We start from the raw sequence: 19205 nt of genomic DNA on the forward strand, positions 1-19205 counted from the left end.
AATCCGTGGTTGCAAAGAAACGCTCTTCAGCTAAACGAATAATCAACGTAGAAATCTGCGTACCAAATTTGTCAATCGAAACCCTTGTTTCTCTCTCTCTCTCTCTCTCTCTCTCTCTCTCTCTCTCTCTCCAGCTCGGCGCGGGAAAGCGCAAATAAAGTTATCCGGTCGCTTTCTTCTGGATCAATTTGCATTCCCGGAGCTGAGCAATCAATTTTTTAGCTGTAAAAAGAATAATTATCAACCTAGAGCTCAGCTGCCGCGGTGGTTTCGTTGGTGGAGGTGGTGGTGACGGTGAACTATAAAATCAATCCACAATGCTGGAAAACCCTAGTTCAGATGCACCAGCTGCCACCGTCAAGCGATACGCTCCTCCTAATCAACGGTATTGTGATGGTTATGTTAAAACATACATTTACATATTTGTTCTTGCGAAATTTGGGCATGATGATGATGATGGGTTGGTTGATTGATTGATTGTTTCATGCAGGAACCGATCACTTGGCAGGCGTAAATCTGGTGGAGGTAATTTCATCTGATGTGCAAAATATTATTTTCTGATTGTTTTAGCAAGTTTTGATTCTGGATTAGCTATTCATAGTTCATCCCTAATGGTTTGATTGCAGTCATCTACATATTTGTTATTGTGAATAATTACTGCCGTTTGTTGGAGTAGTTATCTTATTTAGCTTTCTTCTAGTATAATAGGCACTATGCAGTAAATAATTTATGTTTCTTCTATTAGCCATTGCTTATTTAATACCCCATCTTAAAGAAAATGTGGAACCTTTGGAGTTTAGACAGAGGTTAATTTCTCTCTGTGTGTCTAAAGCCTAAATGGTAGTACATCAAAATCTTTCTTCTTCTAACACACTTCACCATTCTTCGGCTGAACTTGGTCACTTGAAGAACTTCGACTCCCTTCTCTTCTGCGAATTCATGAAACCATGAGGTTAAAGCTAACAGGAACTGAAGTTTTATCTCATATTTATCATACTACCCTCCCCCCCCCAAAAAAAAAAAATTATTTCACATAAATATATCTTTTTAAAAACTCATCCATGTAGAAATGCTTAAAGGGTCCTGTAGATGAATCTTTTTTTTAATGATCTTGTCTCCATTCTCTTGTTTTTTTATGTCAATGGTGCAGATCGACTAGAACGGGCAAACAGCTATGTGAATGATGTAGATAGGAACCCAGTTGGTGCCACCAAAGGTGGTGGTCTAGCAGATCATGGGGATTTAGGTTACAATGCTCGTGCAAAGTTAATACCTTTACAGGGGTGTTGCAACAGTGAAGCATCTCAGCTGCTGAACAACCGTATGTTTCATTATTTTCCTTTCTATTTGAATTTATATACTGGTTTAGTATTTCTTTGATATCCCTCATGTAGATTTCTTGATTCTTGTGACAACTTGAGCTCTTTTCTGTTATAGAAGTGATATATATATATATGTATGAGAAAGAAGCATTGATAACCTCAGAGCATTGAGAACAACTTCATTTTATGAATCATAGTACTATCTTGGTCTCATATTATTCTCAAGAATATGTGCCTAATTCTTATTGAGGTTTTTTTTTAATATAAACCTTCTCTTGTGCAGTCTGAGAAGTAAATAATTGGAGTAGAAAACAGACCTGGGCCTATGTATGTTATCCAAATACTAACACTGTTACCTGGAAATAGGGGTTGATCACAATGCCACTGCATGATATTATTTGTTCTAGCATGTCTCTTTATGAATTGCTGTTGTGTTATGAGTATGAAGTTGTAAATTAATTTTATTTGATTTTTATTTCTTTTCTTTGGGTTTCTCTATGTGCATTAATATCTAGACGTGGAGAGAATTTTCTGGGTTAATGCATTTCAGTGCTGTATTTTGTTTTGAAGGTTGGGCAGCTGCCATGAATGCACATAACAGTTTGCCAGAAGATTCATCTGGTGAGTATAACAACTAACAAGGGTCAAATATATCAATATTGGTATTGCTCTAGTCTACCTTGAATTCCATTGTATACTCATCTTATCATTAAATAACCATGTCTTACAATTGTGAAGTACATTTCAAATTTATCACATTGAAGTGTTAGAAAATATAGTATGTCAGTCTGATAGTTCATCAAACTTGGATCTCTGGTTGTAAGATGAGAATAGTAATTTATCTATGTTTTGAGATGGTGGCTTAGTTTGTGTTAATGTTATTCTTGTGTTTTTCAGAAAGGCCAGTTGTGTATGCAAGGAAGAGTGCTGCACCATGGGGTCACACTATTCTTCCACATCTGGTATGGTTGATTTCTTCTTCCATTTTCCTAACATGAAAATTCCAAAAAACTGGAAAAATAAGTTTGCCATTTGTTACCAAAGTTACCAAAGTATGGTTAATTGTAAAAACAGTAATTTAAAATTTTACCTAAACAAGGTTACCAAAGTTTGCCATTTGTTATCTCCCTGATATTAAGTTTTGGCTTATGCATTCAGCTTGTTCAACCTACCGGCGGGGCCTCTGCTGGGTTGCAGGGAGATTTCTTAAATGAACTCCAAAAGGCAATGGATAATGCAAGTCCCTTCTCCTAATCCGTTGCTCACCACCTATGTGCGATTAACTTTGCATTTGGTGGATTTAATCTTTGAGCTGTATGACTAGGATTTGTTGTATGTGTGTTATGCCATGTGCCATGCTACTCCTTCCAATGTAATCTATCTGTGTATCATAGGATGCTATATTGCTGTTAAAAGTCCATTTCGGACCATACAACTTGTAAGACAACAAGATCTTGTCTTGTTCGGTAGCACTTGTTCTGTTCACGTTTGATTAAAATATTTTTCATCTTAATTATTTCCTATGTTTTGGGCGGAAAATGAATGGTGGTGGATGTGCTTTGTTGCCTATGTTGCATGCCGTCTTAGATTGTTATGTGTCTATGTTGAGTTGTGTCTACTGCTAAGGGGATGAGCTCAACTCTGTGAGCCCAGAATGAATAAGGATTCCCGGTGTTTACAAAAGACCCTTAACCCAAAACGTGTTGAATACAATCAATATCAAAAGTGGAAGTGTATTTGTGTTTATTTTGTTGATGAATCCAACATAGGATTGGTCGTCTTCGGAGTGATACGCATGAAATCGTAGAGAAAAAACACTTGGTTCTCGTTTGTTACTTTTGATTTATTGGAACCTATTATAAGCTAATTCATATGAATTCACATGTCAATAAGAGCATCAACAATAGCGGACGAGCGACCGGCGAGCCGCTCGTCCGTAGCTCTCGTCCACTATTGTGACCGCCAAGCGGTCGACGGACGACCCCTCGCCCGTCGGATAAGGCCCTCGTCCGTAGCATTGTTTGTCGTCTCGTCTGCTATTGTGGGCACTCGACGGACGATAGCATTTTTTTATTTTTTATTTTTAAAAAAACTCTATATACGGCTCGTTTCAGTTTATTTTCATTTGCACCACTTGTATTAACGAGTTTCTTCCTCTACTCTCTTTTCTATTCAAGATAAATAGAGCACCATGACAGCGACTCTTCGGCCACGAGCGAATCGCAGACTACCACGTTCTCGGTTGGAAGTGGAACGGGCGGGATGCCCCAGATGTTGGGGATGATGCCACCGTACTACAACATGGACGCTTGGCCCCAAATGGCAGGGATGATGCTCCAGATGGCGGGCATGAGTACCGGCATGACCCAGATGAGGGGGATGATGCAGGGGCAGTCTGTCGCTGCCGGGGGGAGTAGAGGTGGGGTCCCCGGGTCGCCCGGGGACAATGTCTATCGCCCCACTATTGATTTTTTTTATAGGGGCTTCCCAGACCTGTACTCCACTGGAGTCTCAGTACACTTCTGCTGAGACTTTCTCACTAGAGGAGTTGTGTCTGTCTCCGGTGAGGGTGCTTCCCACTCAGAGTCCACCGGCTGTAGGACGTCAGGGTGGTTCGGAGAAGAAGGGCAGGGGCCGCGACAAGGGCAAGGGGGTGGCGGGTGAGTCTTCGCAGGCGGCGGCGGCGATGAGGAGGAGGGACGGCGGACCGTCTGGAGTGAGGAGCAGTGCCTGGCTTTGTCAAAAGCTTGGATTAATGTTTGCAATGATCCCCTTCGCTCGAGCAATCAGAGAATCGACAACATGTGGAACCGCATCGCCCAAACCTACTGTGTCTTTAAACCGGCGGATGGAAGGTTTCACACGTCTGAGGAGCGCCGGAAGACATGGGATCGATTAAAGGCCACTGTCTCCCGATTTGTCGGCCTATACGAGAACAACACCCGCATGCTTACCAGGGGCCAGACCATGGAGGATGCGGAGAGGATGGCGATGCAAGAGTTCCCCGAGCGCGGCAAACAGGACGCGTTTAAATACCGGGACTCCTATGTGGTGTTGATGGAGTCGGCAAAGTTTCGGGCTGGTGTTGCCGCTGGCTGGCCGAAGCGGCAGAGGATCAACACCGGCGGCGACTACAGCAACAGCGCCGGTTCCACCGACCTCCCCCGACGATGCCGAAGATATCCCGACCCCTCCCTCGTTTAACAGTCGCCGTCGCCCGGTTGGAAAAAAGACGGGAATACGGATGTCTAGGGGAGGCGCCAGTTGCGGGTCCCAGGAGGTCCAATCGGCAACCCCTACAGCAGTCTAGCCGATCGCCGAGCTCTCCCGTATAGCGAGTATCCAACAGCAGACGAACATGATAGAAACCATACAGGAGTGGAGAGCGACCAATGACCCCATACACAAGGAGATGCTACAGGGCGTCATCGACTGCATGAGGCGTGATGTGGGGCTCCCACTCGTCGGCAGTGGGGGAGCCCCTGGGGGGGACTCCGATGCCGCCGAGACTGTCCTAGGGGACGACGAGGAGTGAGAGGGGGGGCACGCGTGTCGAAGCTTTGGGATGGTTTTTTTTTTCATTTGTGAACTATGTCTTTTTTTGAATTATGTATATTTTTTTTATTTATATAAAATGTTTGCATTTTTCTCGTATTTGTGTCGAAGTTTTAATTTCGTATTTATAATTCCGTATATAAAATTTTAATTCCATATATAAATGTGAATTTGTTTAATGGAATGTCCTAGTGGTTGTTCACTATTATGCAGTGGAATATCCTAGTGATGTGGTAGTGGGGTGGAAAGTCCTAGTGACATGCCAGAAGGTATTTTTGAGATGTCCTAGTGCTAGTCCGTGGAGAAGCCCTTCTTATTGTGGATGCTCTATAGCCGCGTCCATGGGTGGGCGGCGGGCGGACGAGCGGGCTATAGTGGAGGGCGCGGGCGGACGGCGAAATCGAGGCGGTAGGGGGGCGGACGGGCATCAGCCGGCTCCGGGGCGAGGACGCGGCTATAGCCGAAATTTTTTTTTTATTTTTTTTATTTTTACATTTCAATTCACCTATAAATACACCTCACTCCATTCATTATTTTCACACCATTCCAACTCTATATCTATAAAAATTTCTCTCACTACAATTTGGGGTCGGAGCAATGAATATTTGATCCAACGAAGCAATGAATATTTGATCCAACGCTTCGCTGATATGCGCAGGACCACATCACATAACACACTGCAGGCCGATTTGATTGAAGAAGTGTGGGCACGTAGGGGAGGTGGTGGCGCAGTGTAAACATGTTAGTGATTTGTACTAGATTAAATGTAGTGTGTAATTTTAATTTTAATTTTAATTTTAATTTTAATTTTAATTTTAATTTTAATTTTAATTTTAATTCTACTTCGTATATTCGTGTTCTTCTAATTACGTATAGCCCGATAAATTTGTTCATAATTACTTGAAACATTATAAAATGAAAGTTGATTATAAAATTTGGGGACTATTGGAGGTGTCCATTATAGTGGCGGAAATAGAATTTTGGAGCTATGGACAATAAAACTGGGGCGGGGCTATTGGGCGTGTCCGCCTTATAGTGGATACTCTAAATTTAGCATACTATTTTGGGTCATTCTATGAATTTTGAGACATCCCTACAATGAACAATACAAATCAGAAATAATGGTAACCATAAATTACTATTCCATATTTTGTCTCCAATCAAAACCATCAACACGGTTCAGTTCAAACTTCAAACTTACCATTGTGCAAAAAATAAAAAAAATACTCCAATATTTATAGGAACGAATAAATGTCAAGCAGTTGGGTGGTAATATGAAAATTACATATTCCCTTTTTTATTATTATTTTGAGGCGCTACCATTGAGCGGCACGCGGCGTTTAGTATTGGATTCGTCAGCGGAAAAGGGCCCACCGGTGAACACACCAATCAGAGAAGCCAACCAAACGAGTGGAAGACACTATAGATGACGTGTCGAGAGTCTGTGGGTCCCCTCTTCAACTCAATACCCACACTGCCACACAACTATCATAAAAAAGACTTGGGCAATAGTAGAAGTTAACACTCAACAGTGCTAATATTAACCGATTTCTCAGTAAAAAAATTAATTTTATTCACGAATTTGTGCAGGCTGCTGAAGGACAATATATATGCATTTGATTCTTCTGAGCCTTCCACTTATTTGATTCTAGTGAGAAGCGACGAGTGTGGGAGTGAGAGAGATGGAAGAGATTGGTTTTTTGGGGTTGGGTATAATGGGCAAAGCCATGTCTATGAATTTGTTGAGCCATGGCTTTAAGGTTACTGTATGGAACCGCACTCTCTCGCGGGTAAAACCACTTCCTTTTGTTTAGATTTAAAACTGGAGTGACATCGTTGGCTACTTTGTTCTATTTTTTTACTTTTTGATGCAATGGTTCTGTGCTATTGCTGTCACCACTGATTTGATAAAATTTTGGTCTTTTGTTTTGTTTGATACAGTTATGATTAATTGCAATTGAATATATTCGATTTTGTGTAATTAATCTGTATAATGACTAAGTTGAAGAGCTGTGTGGCTTTGATGGAATTTTGTTTGTTTGTTTTTTATGTCTATGTTAAGTGAAAAGGATAGGTGTTAAGGTTTCTGGAGTCTGATAGGTATTTCTTTTTCTTAATTTCCATGGTTTGCTCATTGCACAGATATAACCTATGTGCTCTGTTATTTGTGTATTTCTGTATCAATTAATGAGCTCCACACATAGTTTCACTCTTGGAAAATTGATGGAGAGGGAACATGAATCGAGTAGGTGATTATAGCTTCACGAAGAGTTGGTTTAACTTTAATCTGATCACAGCAGTTTAGTAATTTTCCATGTAGATTGAAATTTCCTGTAGGAAGTAAAAAGGGGACTAGTTTTTCACCTTCCGTTCTCCAGATAACTGATGAATCTAATTTTATATGCTGTTCTAGAAAAATTATGTTCCTTTCCAATTTTGTTTTTGCTGTATGCATTATGTTGTGTGCAGCTTCTTGTTCATTAAGCTTATGTTCCACTCGTAAAGAATGCAATAATCAGTTGGTTTACTTCCCTCACTGAGCAAGGCAGTTTAAGCACTAAAATGCAAGTACATTAAACTTGTGTTACAGTGTGACGAGTTGGTCAAGCATGGAGCAACTGTAGGAGAAACTCCTGCAGCTGTAATAAAGAAATGCAAGTACACCATAGCAATGCTGTCTGATCCTGCTGCAGCTCTATCAGTTAGTCAAATATGTTCTTTTATTCTTGTGTTATTGTTATTTCATGCCAACTCCCTTAGTTGATAATCCTTGTCAAATAGGTGGTTTTTGAAAAAGATGGTGTGCTAGAGCAAATTGGTTCCGGGAAAAACTACATTGACATGTCAACTGTTGATGCTGAGACTTCGTCAAAAATTAGTGAGGTTTTAATTGCCAGCTTTTCATAATTTTTCTTTTTGTTTAATTAAATATGCAATTTTCGTTTACTCTTACTTCCATAATCAATTCATTTAATCTTAGAAACTTTCCATTACGATATGAAGCATATGACCTACATTTCTTGATATGAAGCACAAAATAGCTACATGCAAAAACCTGATTCACACCCTTTATTTGTATATCAAATCTTCAGCATTTTTCAAGCATCAAGTTTGGGGTTATGAATCATACGACTTATTAATTTTAGTCACTTAGAATGACGAGTACAATCTTTTGAGCTAGCAAAATTAAATTCTAAGGTATGTTACAAAAATACCATTAAAGTACATCTTATGAATTGTTCAAATGTGAAACAGAAGCCTTCTATGTATCTCCATAACTTTTGGAATGCACTTGTATGCAATGTACAAAAGTGGAAATAGGAAAAAAAATGTTCATCCTCTCATCTCTCATTGTTTGGTGGTACTTTTCAGGCAATTACATCAAAGGGCGGTTACTTCCTGGAAGCTCCAGTATCAGGTAGCAAAAAGCCTGCTGAGGATGGTCAACTGGTAATCCTTGCTGCTGGAGAAAAGGTAATAAATATTTTCTTGCGTGCGTCGGCTAGAACTATATGTGCCCTCTGCTACTTTATGTTCTCTGATACCACAGGGCAGAACGATTTATGTTCTCTGGTGAATATTACATTTCATCTACTATTTTTCAAAATTGTAGGCGTTATATGATGCAGCCCTGCCTGTATTCGATGTATTGGGGAAAAAATCTTTTTTTCTAGGGCAAGTCGGCAATGGAGCTAAAATGAAGCTTGTTGTCAACATGACTATGGGCAGGTACAATGGTTCTTTCACCTCCTGATAACATCACAAGCATTTTTCCATTATTTTTATTTTTCCATTAATACTGCAGATAATATCCTTGAACTAACTCCATTACAGATGATATCTGTTAAACCTGATTTCATGTCTAATTTTGTATCTTCTGTGTATGGCTTTATATTGTTATTGAAAAGTATGGACTGAAAGAAAGAGATTATCGGATAACTAAAACCGTAGTACATATTCTTCTAGTTAAACATCATATAAGGTAAGGTCAAAATTGCAAGTTATATATTTCAAGAAACTGAAAAAATGTACTCCAAAACATCTTGCCTGCTTATATGCTGCATATAGATGATTAGCTGGATGAATCACACTCTGTTTCTTCAACGCAGCATGATGAATGCATTTTCTGAAGGAATTGTCTTGGCCGACAAAAGTGGACTGAACCCTCAAACTCTTCTTGACGTATTGGTGAGGCAAAGAAAGATAAATAAATCTCGGGAACATCTTTCTTATATTCTGCTGGAGCACCGTCTTTAAGGAGACTTATTTAGCTTCACTAACTTTTTCGTGGCATTCTCTGGCAGGATCTTGGTGCTATTGCGAACCCCATGTTCAAAATGAAGGGACCATTTATGATCCAGGGCAGTTACCCCCCTGCATTCCCTCTGAAACATCAGCAGAAAGATATGAGGTTAGCTCTCGCCCTTGGGGACGAAAACTCAGTTGCGATGCCAGTGGCGGCTGCTTCTAATGAGGTATGAAACTAGTTAACCTGCATTCTTGTGAGTATTATAACTGTTAATTGTCACAGACTCACAGTATTAACTAACACCAAATAGTTTTGTACAGCGGCATGCATTCCTATGTGTATTTTGTCTTTCTAAATATTTTTCTGGGTGATCAGGCATTCAAGAAGGCTAGAAGCATGGGACTAGGCGACCTTGACTTCTCCGCTGTGCATGAGACTGTTGCTTCCAGCAAAAGCTCATCATAATTCTACCATATAAATCTGCATTCGCCTCAAACGTCACTGCTGCTGGTTTTGTCAATTGGTCGTGGAATAATTTGCAGAATGTTAGACGATGCTTAGCAGCAGTGATCATGTTAGCACTGATGTTTGCAGTTTATCAATTTGAGATTAAGATGATGGAAACACTTTTGATTTGCGTTGATACATCAAAAGGAGCTTTTGAGCAGGTCTTTATGCGAGTGATTCTTCCTTTTTTCTTTCATTTTTTTCGTGCAGGGAGTTTTTTTCATTATTAATGTAGGCGTTTGCTAAAGTAAAATAACACTGATCTATCATCCAAAAAATTAACACCACAAGAGGTCTCAAACTGCTATTACAGTTGTAGAATACAAGATAAAAGCATAAACGTCACGAGTCTGGAGAAGCAGCAGGCTTATGCTTCGTTTGTAGAGTTGAATGCTGCTTCTTGGATTTCCTATGTCGAGCCAAACCACTTTTGTACATAACAATGCAATACCCAGTCCATAAAAGAGTGCAAATTTTCCCTTGTCTAATCAGAGAGTCTGGAGAAGCAGCATGCGTATATGCTCCCTCATTTCCTCGACTTCTTCGGTTTGAATATATTCTCCTTGTAGAATTTAAGTTCTGCTATGCTTTCCTTGATGTCATCCATTGCTCTGTGTTTATTTTCCTTTTGAGGAGCCTTTTTACGGTCTAGCAAAACATAGAAAGGTATTGCACATTGAGTTGAGGGAGTCAAGTTGTCTCTCAAGTAAAAGCAAAAATGCAACTAAAAAAGTAGAAGCAAAATTGAAATATCTTGTTAAGTCAAGTTTGCATCTCTTCTGTTCTCAAAGGATTGGAGGGTAATGTGAAGGAGTCGTTGTACAAACACCAGGAATGGAATGATAGTAGGTGAAAAAATAAAAAAGAAATTCATGCTGTTAATTGGTAGAATTAAGATTGAGATTGTCACCTCTTGGGTACCATCGGAGACATAATGCCTTGATACTGCTGACATCAACAAGAATGTGAGAGAAAAGGGCGGCCAAATTTGGCATGTATTTCTACAACAGCAAAATATTTTAATGAATTGTAACAAAAAATAATTCAAAAGGTCAAATAAGCGAGAAAGGCATTACAGTAGCAAGTTAACACATTACAATCCAATTATAGTACTTTAGAATACTTTAAATATGACGTTAAAAAGCCAAATGAATTTTCCTTACCCTCAAGAATATAAGATCCATGTAGACAGAATTTCCAGCAAGCATAGGTGTATATGCTGTGCCGGTGTGTCTCTTCACAAATTCAATAACCTATATAGAAGGGGAGAAATGAAAAGAGAGAACAAAACAAAAGACACATAGAGACAATTGGTTTCATACAATGTTATCAAATAGCGGATATGGCGGCGCCATGGAGCTATGGCATGGCGTTCAGTGGTGGAAACGCCATAGCACCATGTCGCTGCCAAAGCACCACCATATCTGACATTTGACAACATTGCATGTGTACTGTATTTAGGAATGGAGCATTATGCAAGAAACATGGAGGTTAGAGTTGTATTTTATACTTTATTAATTGTTTAAAGTATTTTAAATGTTATATTTTAATTATTTTCTAATTTCTGAATTATATATAAATATATAAGTATTATTTTATTTATTTAATTATTGACCGCCATATCCCCATACTAATGCGCCATATCCATGTGGCGGTTTTTAGGCGAACCGCCATAAGCTGCCATACGAGATTGATAACATTGGTTTCATAAGAAAAATGAAACATAATTAGACTATCCAGATCCCATGACAAATTTAATAAAAGACACGGTAAAAATAGTGTATTGTCAGATTACATAGGGTAGTTGCACAGGAGATACTTAAGTCATATAGGTCTCTTTTTTTGAAGTATTAACTCCCTCCATCCCATTTTAAATGTCTCACTTCTGATATGGGTCGTCGCATTTCCTTTTCAAGTAAGAATGGGCCATATCCACTTTTTAACACTACACATTGGTGGGTGGGGCAGTATCACTTAAAATTTAATAAACGTTATCTCCTAAGTCGTGTCCACAAAAATTAGATGTAAAAATGGGGCAAATGGAATACTCCCTCCATCCCCCATAAATAGAAACTTTTGAAACGGCATGGAGTTTAATGCAAAATTATTAAAGTACTAAGAGAGAGATAGAAAAGTGTGTTAGAGGAAAATAGACCCCACCTCCTTAGAGAGAAAGAAATTTCCTAAAATGGAAAGTTTCTATTTTAAGGGAACGGACTAAAAAGGAAAGAGTTTCAATTTTTAGGGGACGGAGGGAGTATTTGAGATGTGAAGAATGCAGTTAAAGCACAAACACTTGCAGATTATAATGCTGGTATAGTGTTTTGGGATCAGATACTGATGCTGCTAGCTAGCTAGCCACAGTTTATATCAAAAGCAGAACAATAAAATATGGACATATGTGGGAAAAGTACCCAGATTTATTAGAGAAAGTAGTAGGTATATTTCATTACTTAACAAAGCAAATATACATAGTACAAGAGACTAAGCATGACTAGGACACATAACCAACATGGGATAGTTATTCTATAACAAGCTGCATAAAAGATGATGTCTAGTTCATTTCCCCAACAAACTTGGGTGGGGTCAGACACCCACATAAAAATTTTGGGTGGATATAATTGTAGAGTAAGCAAACCCCTACGAGAGAGAGTGCAACTTGGAATTTTGCATACTTCTTGCATAATATATCAATGTCAAGTATGGCAATGATATAAGATATTTCATCGAATAAGAGTTAATAAAGTGATACCTGATTTTCAGCTTCTTGTTCGCTTATTGTACTTTGAAGGACCCTCTCGGTCAAACCTAAGCAACACGAGAGATTGTGTAACTGGCAATGAAGCTTCAGATCAATCATATATGCAACTTCAGAAATTAGACAACGGATATCATTTTGGTCTAATGGCCCACTTTCAGAAATAAAGTACAAACTAATGCTAATTTTTGTGTAGTTCATTTTCAAAAATGACACTAAAAACCAGCAAATGAATGCCATATCTGAACACATTCATTGGCTTAAACTACTACTATGCCTATTTTCACAACAAAAAATGGTCACAGTGAGCAGAAAAGATAACCCAGATAAATGGAGCTGTGTTTAAGAAGAATATAAGTTGTTGAAGTTTTAGTCAGGATGTTTCAGTTTCAAGGTTAGAACAAGTTACATACCACTCTCTCCATGGTGTTCTTGGCACCATTCTCCCATTTTATCAAGACACTCCTTTGGTTGATGAATAACCAAATCTGGACCCTTTTGAAAGAAAAATAGAAACAATTAGTAATGCAATGCAGGTGTGTGAACAATTGACTATATCACAAAGATAAGATATCAATGGAAAACAAGCAATAAAAGAGATAAACTCGTCTATGAAAAGAATATCACTAGAAGGTAGTATCCTTCACTTCCTGGGAGCCTTACCTCAACGGACTTGGTCAAATTTCCATTTGTAATAATGCAAGCAATCTCCAGGATCCTATCAACTTCAATGTTTAAACCTACATATCACCAAAAAGAGAAAAGTTCTCAGCCAATATCTATAAGCATCTTCCTCTTTTATTATGGTACACCTTTATGCCTGTTCAAAAAATAAGAGCATGACAATCAGGCAAATACACAAAATAAACCAGAAAGGTTTTCTGCAGTTGCCGAAAACATTACCAGCATAACTCAGGGTCAGATTCCTATAAAATGATGATTTAGAAATGTATATGAGATGCCGAACCAGTGCAATAAAGTATAAATAAATATAAACACAGTACGTTCTCTATAGTGTCTATGTAAATTTTGATACCACTTGTAGGCATGATGAAAGATCCGGAGGCAGAATTGACAAGACTGAGCATGAAAAAAATGGCCATGGGAAAGAGAGGTTTACTGTATTGAGATGAAAGCTACAGACTGAATGAAGGAACAAGGTAAAAAGGGAACGTCAGGAGGAGGCAGGTTAAAGAAAAACTAACCTGGGGGATTGAGAGACGAACATCTAACTGAAGTCATTTTTTCTTACACTCGCGAGTCATCACTCAAGCATCTTCTCCGAAACCCAGGCCAAATATGAACTCTAAGTTGCCATTTCAAAAAGAAGTTACACCAAATCTAGTAATCCAAAGGACTAACTTTCGTTGTTGAATCAACTTTTCATTTAAGATTTGTGACAATGACCTAAGTGCTTTTGGACCACACAAGATAGATCTTAACCAAAATGTGAATCAATATGGTAGGCATACCAATTAATAAGAAAGTAGGACACAAAACCAAAGTATGATACTGAATTTCTAAGTCCCTTCTTGGTATGATCAATGATGGAAATGAATTGTAAATCCTACTTCCATTCTATTCATTTGCTTGGTATGATGGAATGAAAATGCAAAGGAAATGGAAAAAAATTGTCATTTCATTCCTATTTTCATTCCATTCCACCCTCATTTCATTCCATCATATCAAGAAGTGCCTAAGACTTCCACTAAAAGAGCAGCGCCCTGGATCAGTTCGATTTAATCAAATTATACTCATGCAAAATCTGCAAATAAATACAAGTCCAAAAAACACAAACAATTATTCGTTTGAATCTCACCAGTCATTTCCAGGTCAATCCACACCAGTGGCATCTTGTAATCTCCCACAATACATTCTGAGCTTTGTTGATCCGCACTCTCTTTTTCCAACAGTGTTCCATCTTCAAAGCCATTGTCTCCTCCCTTCCCACTATCTGCATCACAAAGTGGCTCTTATCGACAAGCACAATTGGAAACTATGCACTTATTTCAATCTGCTTAAAGGAAAAACTTTGTGTAGCTTCGGTTACTAAAACCTTCCGTGATGAAACGACAAATCAACTACGGGGAAAATCAAACCTCTCGTTTCACAACCATCAGCGGCAGTGGTGGCAGTTAGATTGTGTTCCTTAGCATCTTCGATATCGAGCTCAAGCAGTGAAAAGGAATTCGAGAGCTTATCCATCTTACTTTTGATGATAACTGGTTGTTAACCGAGCCACCGCGGAAACAAATAACGAAAATAAATAATTAGTAAGTAAACCTCAAGCAAACACAGTAGAGAACTTCGTGTTAAGAAATCACGAAGAAAATATGCATAGGGTTGATAGCAGAAAAATCTTCTAACTGAATCAAGCCCTAAATTAGATATTTTGAGTGACTGATAATTTCAAAATATATTGATATTTCACCGGCGATAGGTCTTATACCAAGAAGAGAGATGGTGAAGAAAACCTGATTGAATTTGGCTTGTTACGCCGGCGGTGGCCAAGTGATGAGGAAGGCGTCTGAGGTGCCGCTGAAACGTACGAATTAAAATGTAGACAGTTACTACTCCCAACTCACCGTATCAGTTATAGTGGATTGTAATACGTTTGTTAATAAAAAAAAATTGGTAAATTAGAAAATATATTCTTTGTTACTACCCCCATCCCCAAAAATTATGCACTTTGAGTTCAGCATGAGTTTTAATATAAAATTGATAAAATAAGAGAGGGGTAGACAGAAAAAATTAATTAAAGTATTATTAGTAGGAAATGAGTCTCACCTCATTAGAAAGAAAAAAGTTTCCAAAATTGAAAAGTGTATATTCTTGTGGGACGTACTAAAAAAGAAATAGTTAAATAGTGCATATTCTTGTGGGACGAAGGGAGTATTAAACTATACTCACTACAACCCTTTCAGACTGGCTTGATCAGCCTAATTTTTATGTAACCCTAATCCTATAAATTTATTGAGTTATTCGAATCGATCTATCGAGTTCTGGTTAAACTGACATCTCTATACAACAAAACTCTATTTTCATGCTGCCTTATCTTTAGGGCTAATAAAAATTGCATCGGTTGTACCCACTACCCGCCGCAACTAGAGGTCCCCAATCCGAACCGAACCGGCCCGGAACCGTCACCGGCGGTTCCGAACCGGAACCGGAACCATCGGCGGCGGTTCGAACCGGCACCGGAACCGCCGGTTCGGCCGGGCCGGTTCCGGTTCCGATTTTTCAGTAACCGAACCGCCGGTTTTGCCGGAACCGCCGGTTCGGCGGTTCCCGGCACAATTTCAGGCCTACTCCTAGCCTTTTCAGAAACCGGATTTGACCGAAACCGTGGGCGGAAACCGCCGGTTTCCACCGGCAAAACCGCCGGTTCCGCCGAAAACCGGCGGTTCCGGCCGTTTTTTCCAAATTTTGAAAATTCAAACAGACGCCTAAACCGCCGGTTTCAGCCGAAAACCGGCGGTTTCCGCCGTGTTTTTCAAATTTTTTTTTAAATCACAATTTTCCCATATAAATACCCCCAATCCTCTTCATTTCTACTCACATCATTCTTGTGTAACTGTGTTAATAAGAATTTCTCTCTCAATCTCAATTTCTCTATTCTCCATTTGATAAGTATCTTATTGGTGAAAAAAGTGGGTATCTTTGAGGCAGATGGTACTGGAACACAAATTTATATATGGAATCTGGATGAATGGGGATCAGATTATAGTTTAAAATGGGAAGCTGGGTTCACTGGCGGGAGTTCGTTTCATCAGGCCATCAGGGTGGTATATTCATCTTAGTCCGACGATGAAACGAACTCCCGCCAGTGAACCCAGCTTCCCATTTTAAACTATAATCTGATCCTCATTCATCCAGATTCCATATATAAATTTGTGTTACAGTACCATCTGCCCCAATGATATCCACTTTTTCACCAATAAGATACTTATCAAATGAGTAATATCTTTTAATGATCTTCTAAGTCTTTTTTGTCAACACTTGTAAGTTAGAAATTTGTAATTGTTGTAACTTGTAATTGTTGTAACTTGTATTTAAATTTTTCGATTTGTAATTGTTGTAACTTGTAATTGTTGTAACTTGTATTTAAATTTTTCGATTTGTAATTGTTGTAACTTGTATTTAAATTTTTCGATGTGTAATTGTTGTAATTTGTAATGTTAAGTAATAAGTTGTAATTTTAAGTTGTAATTTGTAAATTTTAAGTTGTAATTTGTAATTTTAAAGTTGTTTGTAGTTTGCAATTTTAAAGTTGTAATTTGTAATTTTAAAGTTGTAATTTGTAAATTTTAAGTTGTAATTTGTAATTTTAAAGTTGTAATTTGTAATTTTAAAGTTGCAATTTGTATCAATAAAATTGCATTTGAACATCGCTTTATTCTAATTTTATTTATGCAAATATATCTACATATTTTACTTGAATTACAAATTTAAAATGCAAAAAAAAAAAAAACCGCCGAACCGGATGAACCGGCCCGGAACCGGGCAAACCTAGGCGGTTCCGCGGTTCACGGTTCCGGAACCGGAACCGCCGATCCTTGGCCGGTTCGGTTCCGGTTCCATTTTTTTTCGAACCGGAACCGGCGGTTCCGAACCGTGAACCTCCGGTTCCCGAACCGTGGTGACGTCTAGCCGCAACCTTCGACCTTCTCCATTTTGGACCGGTAAGGATCACCTACTCCATTTTTTACTATAGTTGCTAATACACACTATAAAGTGGAAGTGGACTCCAAATTTATGAAAAGGACCTCTATTCCTTATTTATCACTAATCTTTCCTCTACTTTTTCTCTTGTTTTTTTGAGAAAAAAAATCAGCGGTCCGAGCATACCACTTGGCAATATGACATGGTATGTCCCACTAATAATACTTTGACAAATTGATCTATAGAAGTCTAAACTAATTATTTTCATTTTTTCTAATGATGGACATTATTGTAAAATTTGGAAATAATCCAAAAATTAAGATTACTAGATTAGCTTTAATACAATGAATGCATATATATTTGACCAAATTCTTCCACAATGAACTACAAATTATTTCGTCCTTTTATATTTCAAATTTTAAGAATACTTTAAATATATAAAATCTATGTAATAATTATCTTATTATATTTTGATTCTAGAGTTTTTTATGGTATGGTAGTGATAATTTAATATAATAAAATCAATTTTTATGTAATTTTCTTATTATTAGCCACTTATATATTTATATAATTATAATAAGTATAAGTATAAGAATGAAACTACATAATCAGTCATAATGTCAGACGTTTAATGTAATGCTAACAAATTTTGTTTTTGATTTAAGGTTATGATTTTTTTGCAATTTAATAGTATAATTATTCATTTGTATTTTTTTGCATACATATAAAATAATAAATAAGTAAACAACAAATTTAAGTTATCATTACATTAACTGTGCGAAAAAAAAACACAAATAAAAATATAACTATAACTATATTATAAATAAAATTCAGTGGCATTACATCAACTATGCGAAATTAGGAATGATTATATAGTTTCATTCTTAAATTATTTAACCATTGCACATATATGAAAAATTATATTCAGTAAATGACCTTAATTAAATCCTCGTTTGTATTCTTATTGATAACTAATTTTGTGACAAAAGATGTAAGTATGTTATACATGTATTCATTCATTATATTAAACATAGGTATTTCTAAATTTTTGGATTGTTTCCAAATTTTACAATAATGGCCATTATTAGAAAAAAAATGAAAATATTTGGTTTAGACTTCTATAAATCCATTTGTCAAAGTATTATTAGTGGGACATACCATGTCATATTGCCACGTGGTATGCCCGGACCGCATAATTTTTTCTCATTTTTTCCCTACCCTTTTTACTCTAAATATTAAACATTTTTAACCAAAAATATAATAATACTCCGTATTAGTTAATTAGGCTTGAAACTTTATTACGGAGATGCTTATGATTATTATGAGGCTAGTTGATTAAGTAAAATTAAAAATTAAATTATTTTAATAAAAAAAAACAGAAATAAAAACACAAAGAATTTAATTTGGCCATTTTATATTACAAAACAATCAATATAAAAACTTATATGTATGAAGTATTTTATATTTTAAAATAATTAAAATACATGATACATCCTAATATTATTAAATTTATATTTTAAAACGTTCAAATATATGCATAAAACATATATGCGAGCATGTTGTACTATTAACTAAATATTTTAGATTTGTTAAAGAAAAGTTAACATAATTATTTAGATTAAAAATAGTAGAGTGAAAAAGAGAGAAGAAAGTGGAGAAGAGAGAAAGTATAGAGGTTATATGGAAATAAATTTTCCTTTTTTAAAAATATGATCTACTTGTCTATTTTGTAGTGGTGTATTACGAGATATAGTATAAATTCTTTCCCCTTTTGGACAAGCCCTCGCGTATCGTTATCCACTTCAATGGCAGCAATTCCCATTATCAGCAAATATCTCTACACAACTAACAATGAATTGGCTTTGTGTCGAGCACGAGACACAAACATGTCATTGTTAATTATGAAGCCTAAAATATCTCCTACCATGTTTAGGATTTGTTTCCTTGAAGTATAGTTCCTTGTGATAGATTTATTCCTTAAAAGATATTTCCTTATGAAATATGTTTCCTAGTTTGACTAGAATTAGGGCTCTCTAGTTACTTATAAATAGAGGTGCTCCCTCATTGTTAAATCATCCTGAAATTATATAGTGAAATCCCTGGCTTGGCATCGCCCCCGGACGTAGATACACATTGTATCGAACTGGGTAAG

At 37.3% G+C, this 19205-nt stretch overlaps 3 protein-coding genes across 3 annotated transcripts; 2 read left to right on the top strand and 1 right to left on the bottom strand.

Annotated features, from left to right (window-relative positions):
* Positions 1-20: 20 nt before the first annotated feature.
* LOC121745266 lies at positions 21-2838 on the top strand. Its single transcript, XM_042139098.1, has 6 exons — positions 21-385; positions 491-525; positions 1151-1321; positions 1893-1943; positions 2220-2284; positions 2481-2838. The coding sequence occupies exons 1-6, from the start codon at positions 318-320 to the stop codon at positions 2574-2576; spliced, it is 486 nt and encodes a 161-aa protein (XP_041995032.1). The 5' UTR covers positions 21-317; the 3' UTR covers positions 2577-2838.
* A 3555-nt stretch (positions 2839-6393) lies between these two features.
* LOC121744532 (glyoxylate/succinic semialdehyde reductase 1-like) lies at positions 6394-9793 on the top strand. Its single transcript, XM_042138100.1, has 8 exons — positions 6394-6667; positions 7468-7578; positions 7659-7760; positions 8250-8351; positions 8491-8606; positions 8987-9065; positions 9182-9352; positions 9502-9793. The coding sequence occupies exons 1-8, from the start codon at positions 6560-6562 to the stop codon at positions 9589-9591; spliced, it is 879 nt and encodes a 292-aa protein (XP_041994034.1). The 5' UTR covers positions 6394-6559; the 3' UTR covers positions 9592-9793.
* A 78-nt stretch (positions 9794-9871) lies between these two features.
* On the bottom strand, positions 9872-14999 carry LOC121744533 (oligoribonuclease-like). Its single transcript, XM_042138101.1, has 9 exons — positions 14866-14999; positions 14491-14613; positions 14211-14345; positions 13055-13131; positions 12805-12886; positions 12386-12441; positions 10797-10886; positions 10544-10634; positions 9872-10281 (listed from the first exon to the last, which is right to left on the bottom strand). Exons 2-9 carry the CDS (start codon positions 14594-14596, stop codon positions 10160-10162), a joined length of 759 nt encoding a protein of 252 aa, XP_041994035.1. The 5' UTR covers positions 14597-14613; positions 14866-14999; the 3' UTR covers positions 9872-10159.
* Positions 15000-19205: the final 4206 nt, after the last annotated feature.

This window comes from Salvia splendens, chromosome 8 (assembly GCF_004379255.2).
Source record: "Salvia splendens isolate huo1 chromosome 8, SspV2, whole genome shotgun sequence".
Lineage (NCBI taxonomy): Eukaryota > Viridiplantae > Streptophyta > Magnoliopsida > Lamiales > Lamiaceae > Salvia > Salvia splendens.

Excerpts from the sequence above, each read along its gene's own strand:
- LOC121744532 (XM_042138100.1), top strand. The coding sequence starts at position 6,560 with ATGGAAGAGATTGGTTTTTTGGGGTTGGGTATAATGGGCAAAGCCATG. Across the intron at positions 7,579-7,658 it reads ATCCTGCTGCAGCTCTATCA|GTGGTTTTTGAAAAAGATGG; the intron begins GTTAGTCAAATA and ends CTTGTCAAATAG. Across the intron at positions 9,353-9,501 it reads TGGCGGCTGCTTCTAATGAG|GCATTCAAGAAGGCTAGAAG; the intron begins GTATGAAACTAG and ends CTGGGTGATCAG.
- LOC121745266 (XM_042139098.1), top strand. The coding sequence starts at position 318 with ATGCTGGAAAACCCTAGTTCAGATGCACCAGCTGCCACCGTCAAGCGA. Across the intron at positions 1,322-1,892 it reads ATCTCAGCTGCTGAACAACC|GTTGGGCAGCTGCCATGAAT; the intron begins GTATGTTTCATT and ends TTTGTTTTGAAG. Across the intron at positions 1,944-2,219 it reads TTTGCCAGAAGATTCATCTG|AAAGGCCAGTTGTGTATGCA; the intron begins GTGAGTATAACA and ends TGTGTTTTTCAG.
- LOC121744533 (XM_042138101.1), bottom strand. The coding sequence starts at position 14,596 with ATGGATAAGCTCTCGAATTCCTTTTCACTGCTTGAGCTCGATATCGAA. Across the intron at positions 12,442-12,804 it reads AGAACACCATGGAGAGAGTG|GTTTGACCGAGAGGGTCCTT; the intron begins GTATGTAACTTG and ends CGTGTTGCTTAG. Across the intron at positions 10,635-10,796 it reads TGGATCTTATATTCTTGAGG|AAATACATGCCAAATTTGGC; the intron begins GTAAGGAAAATT and ends TTGCTGTTGTAG.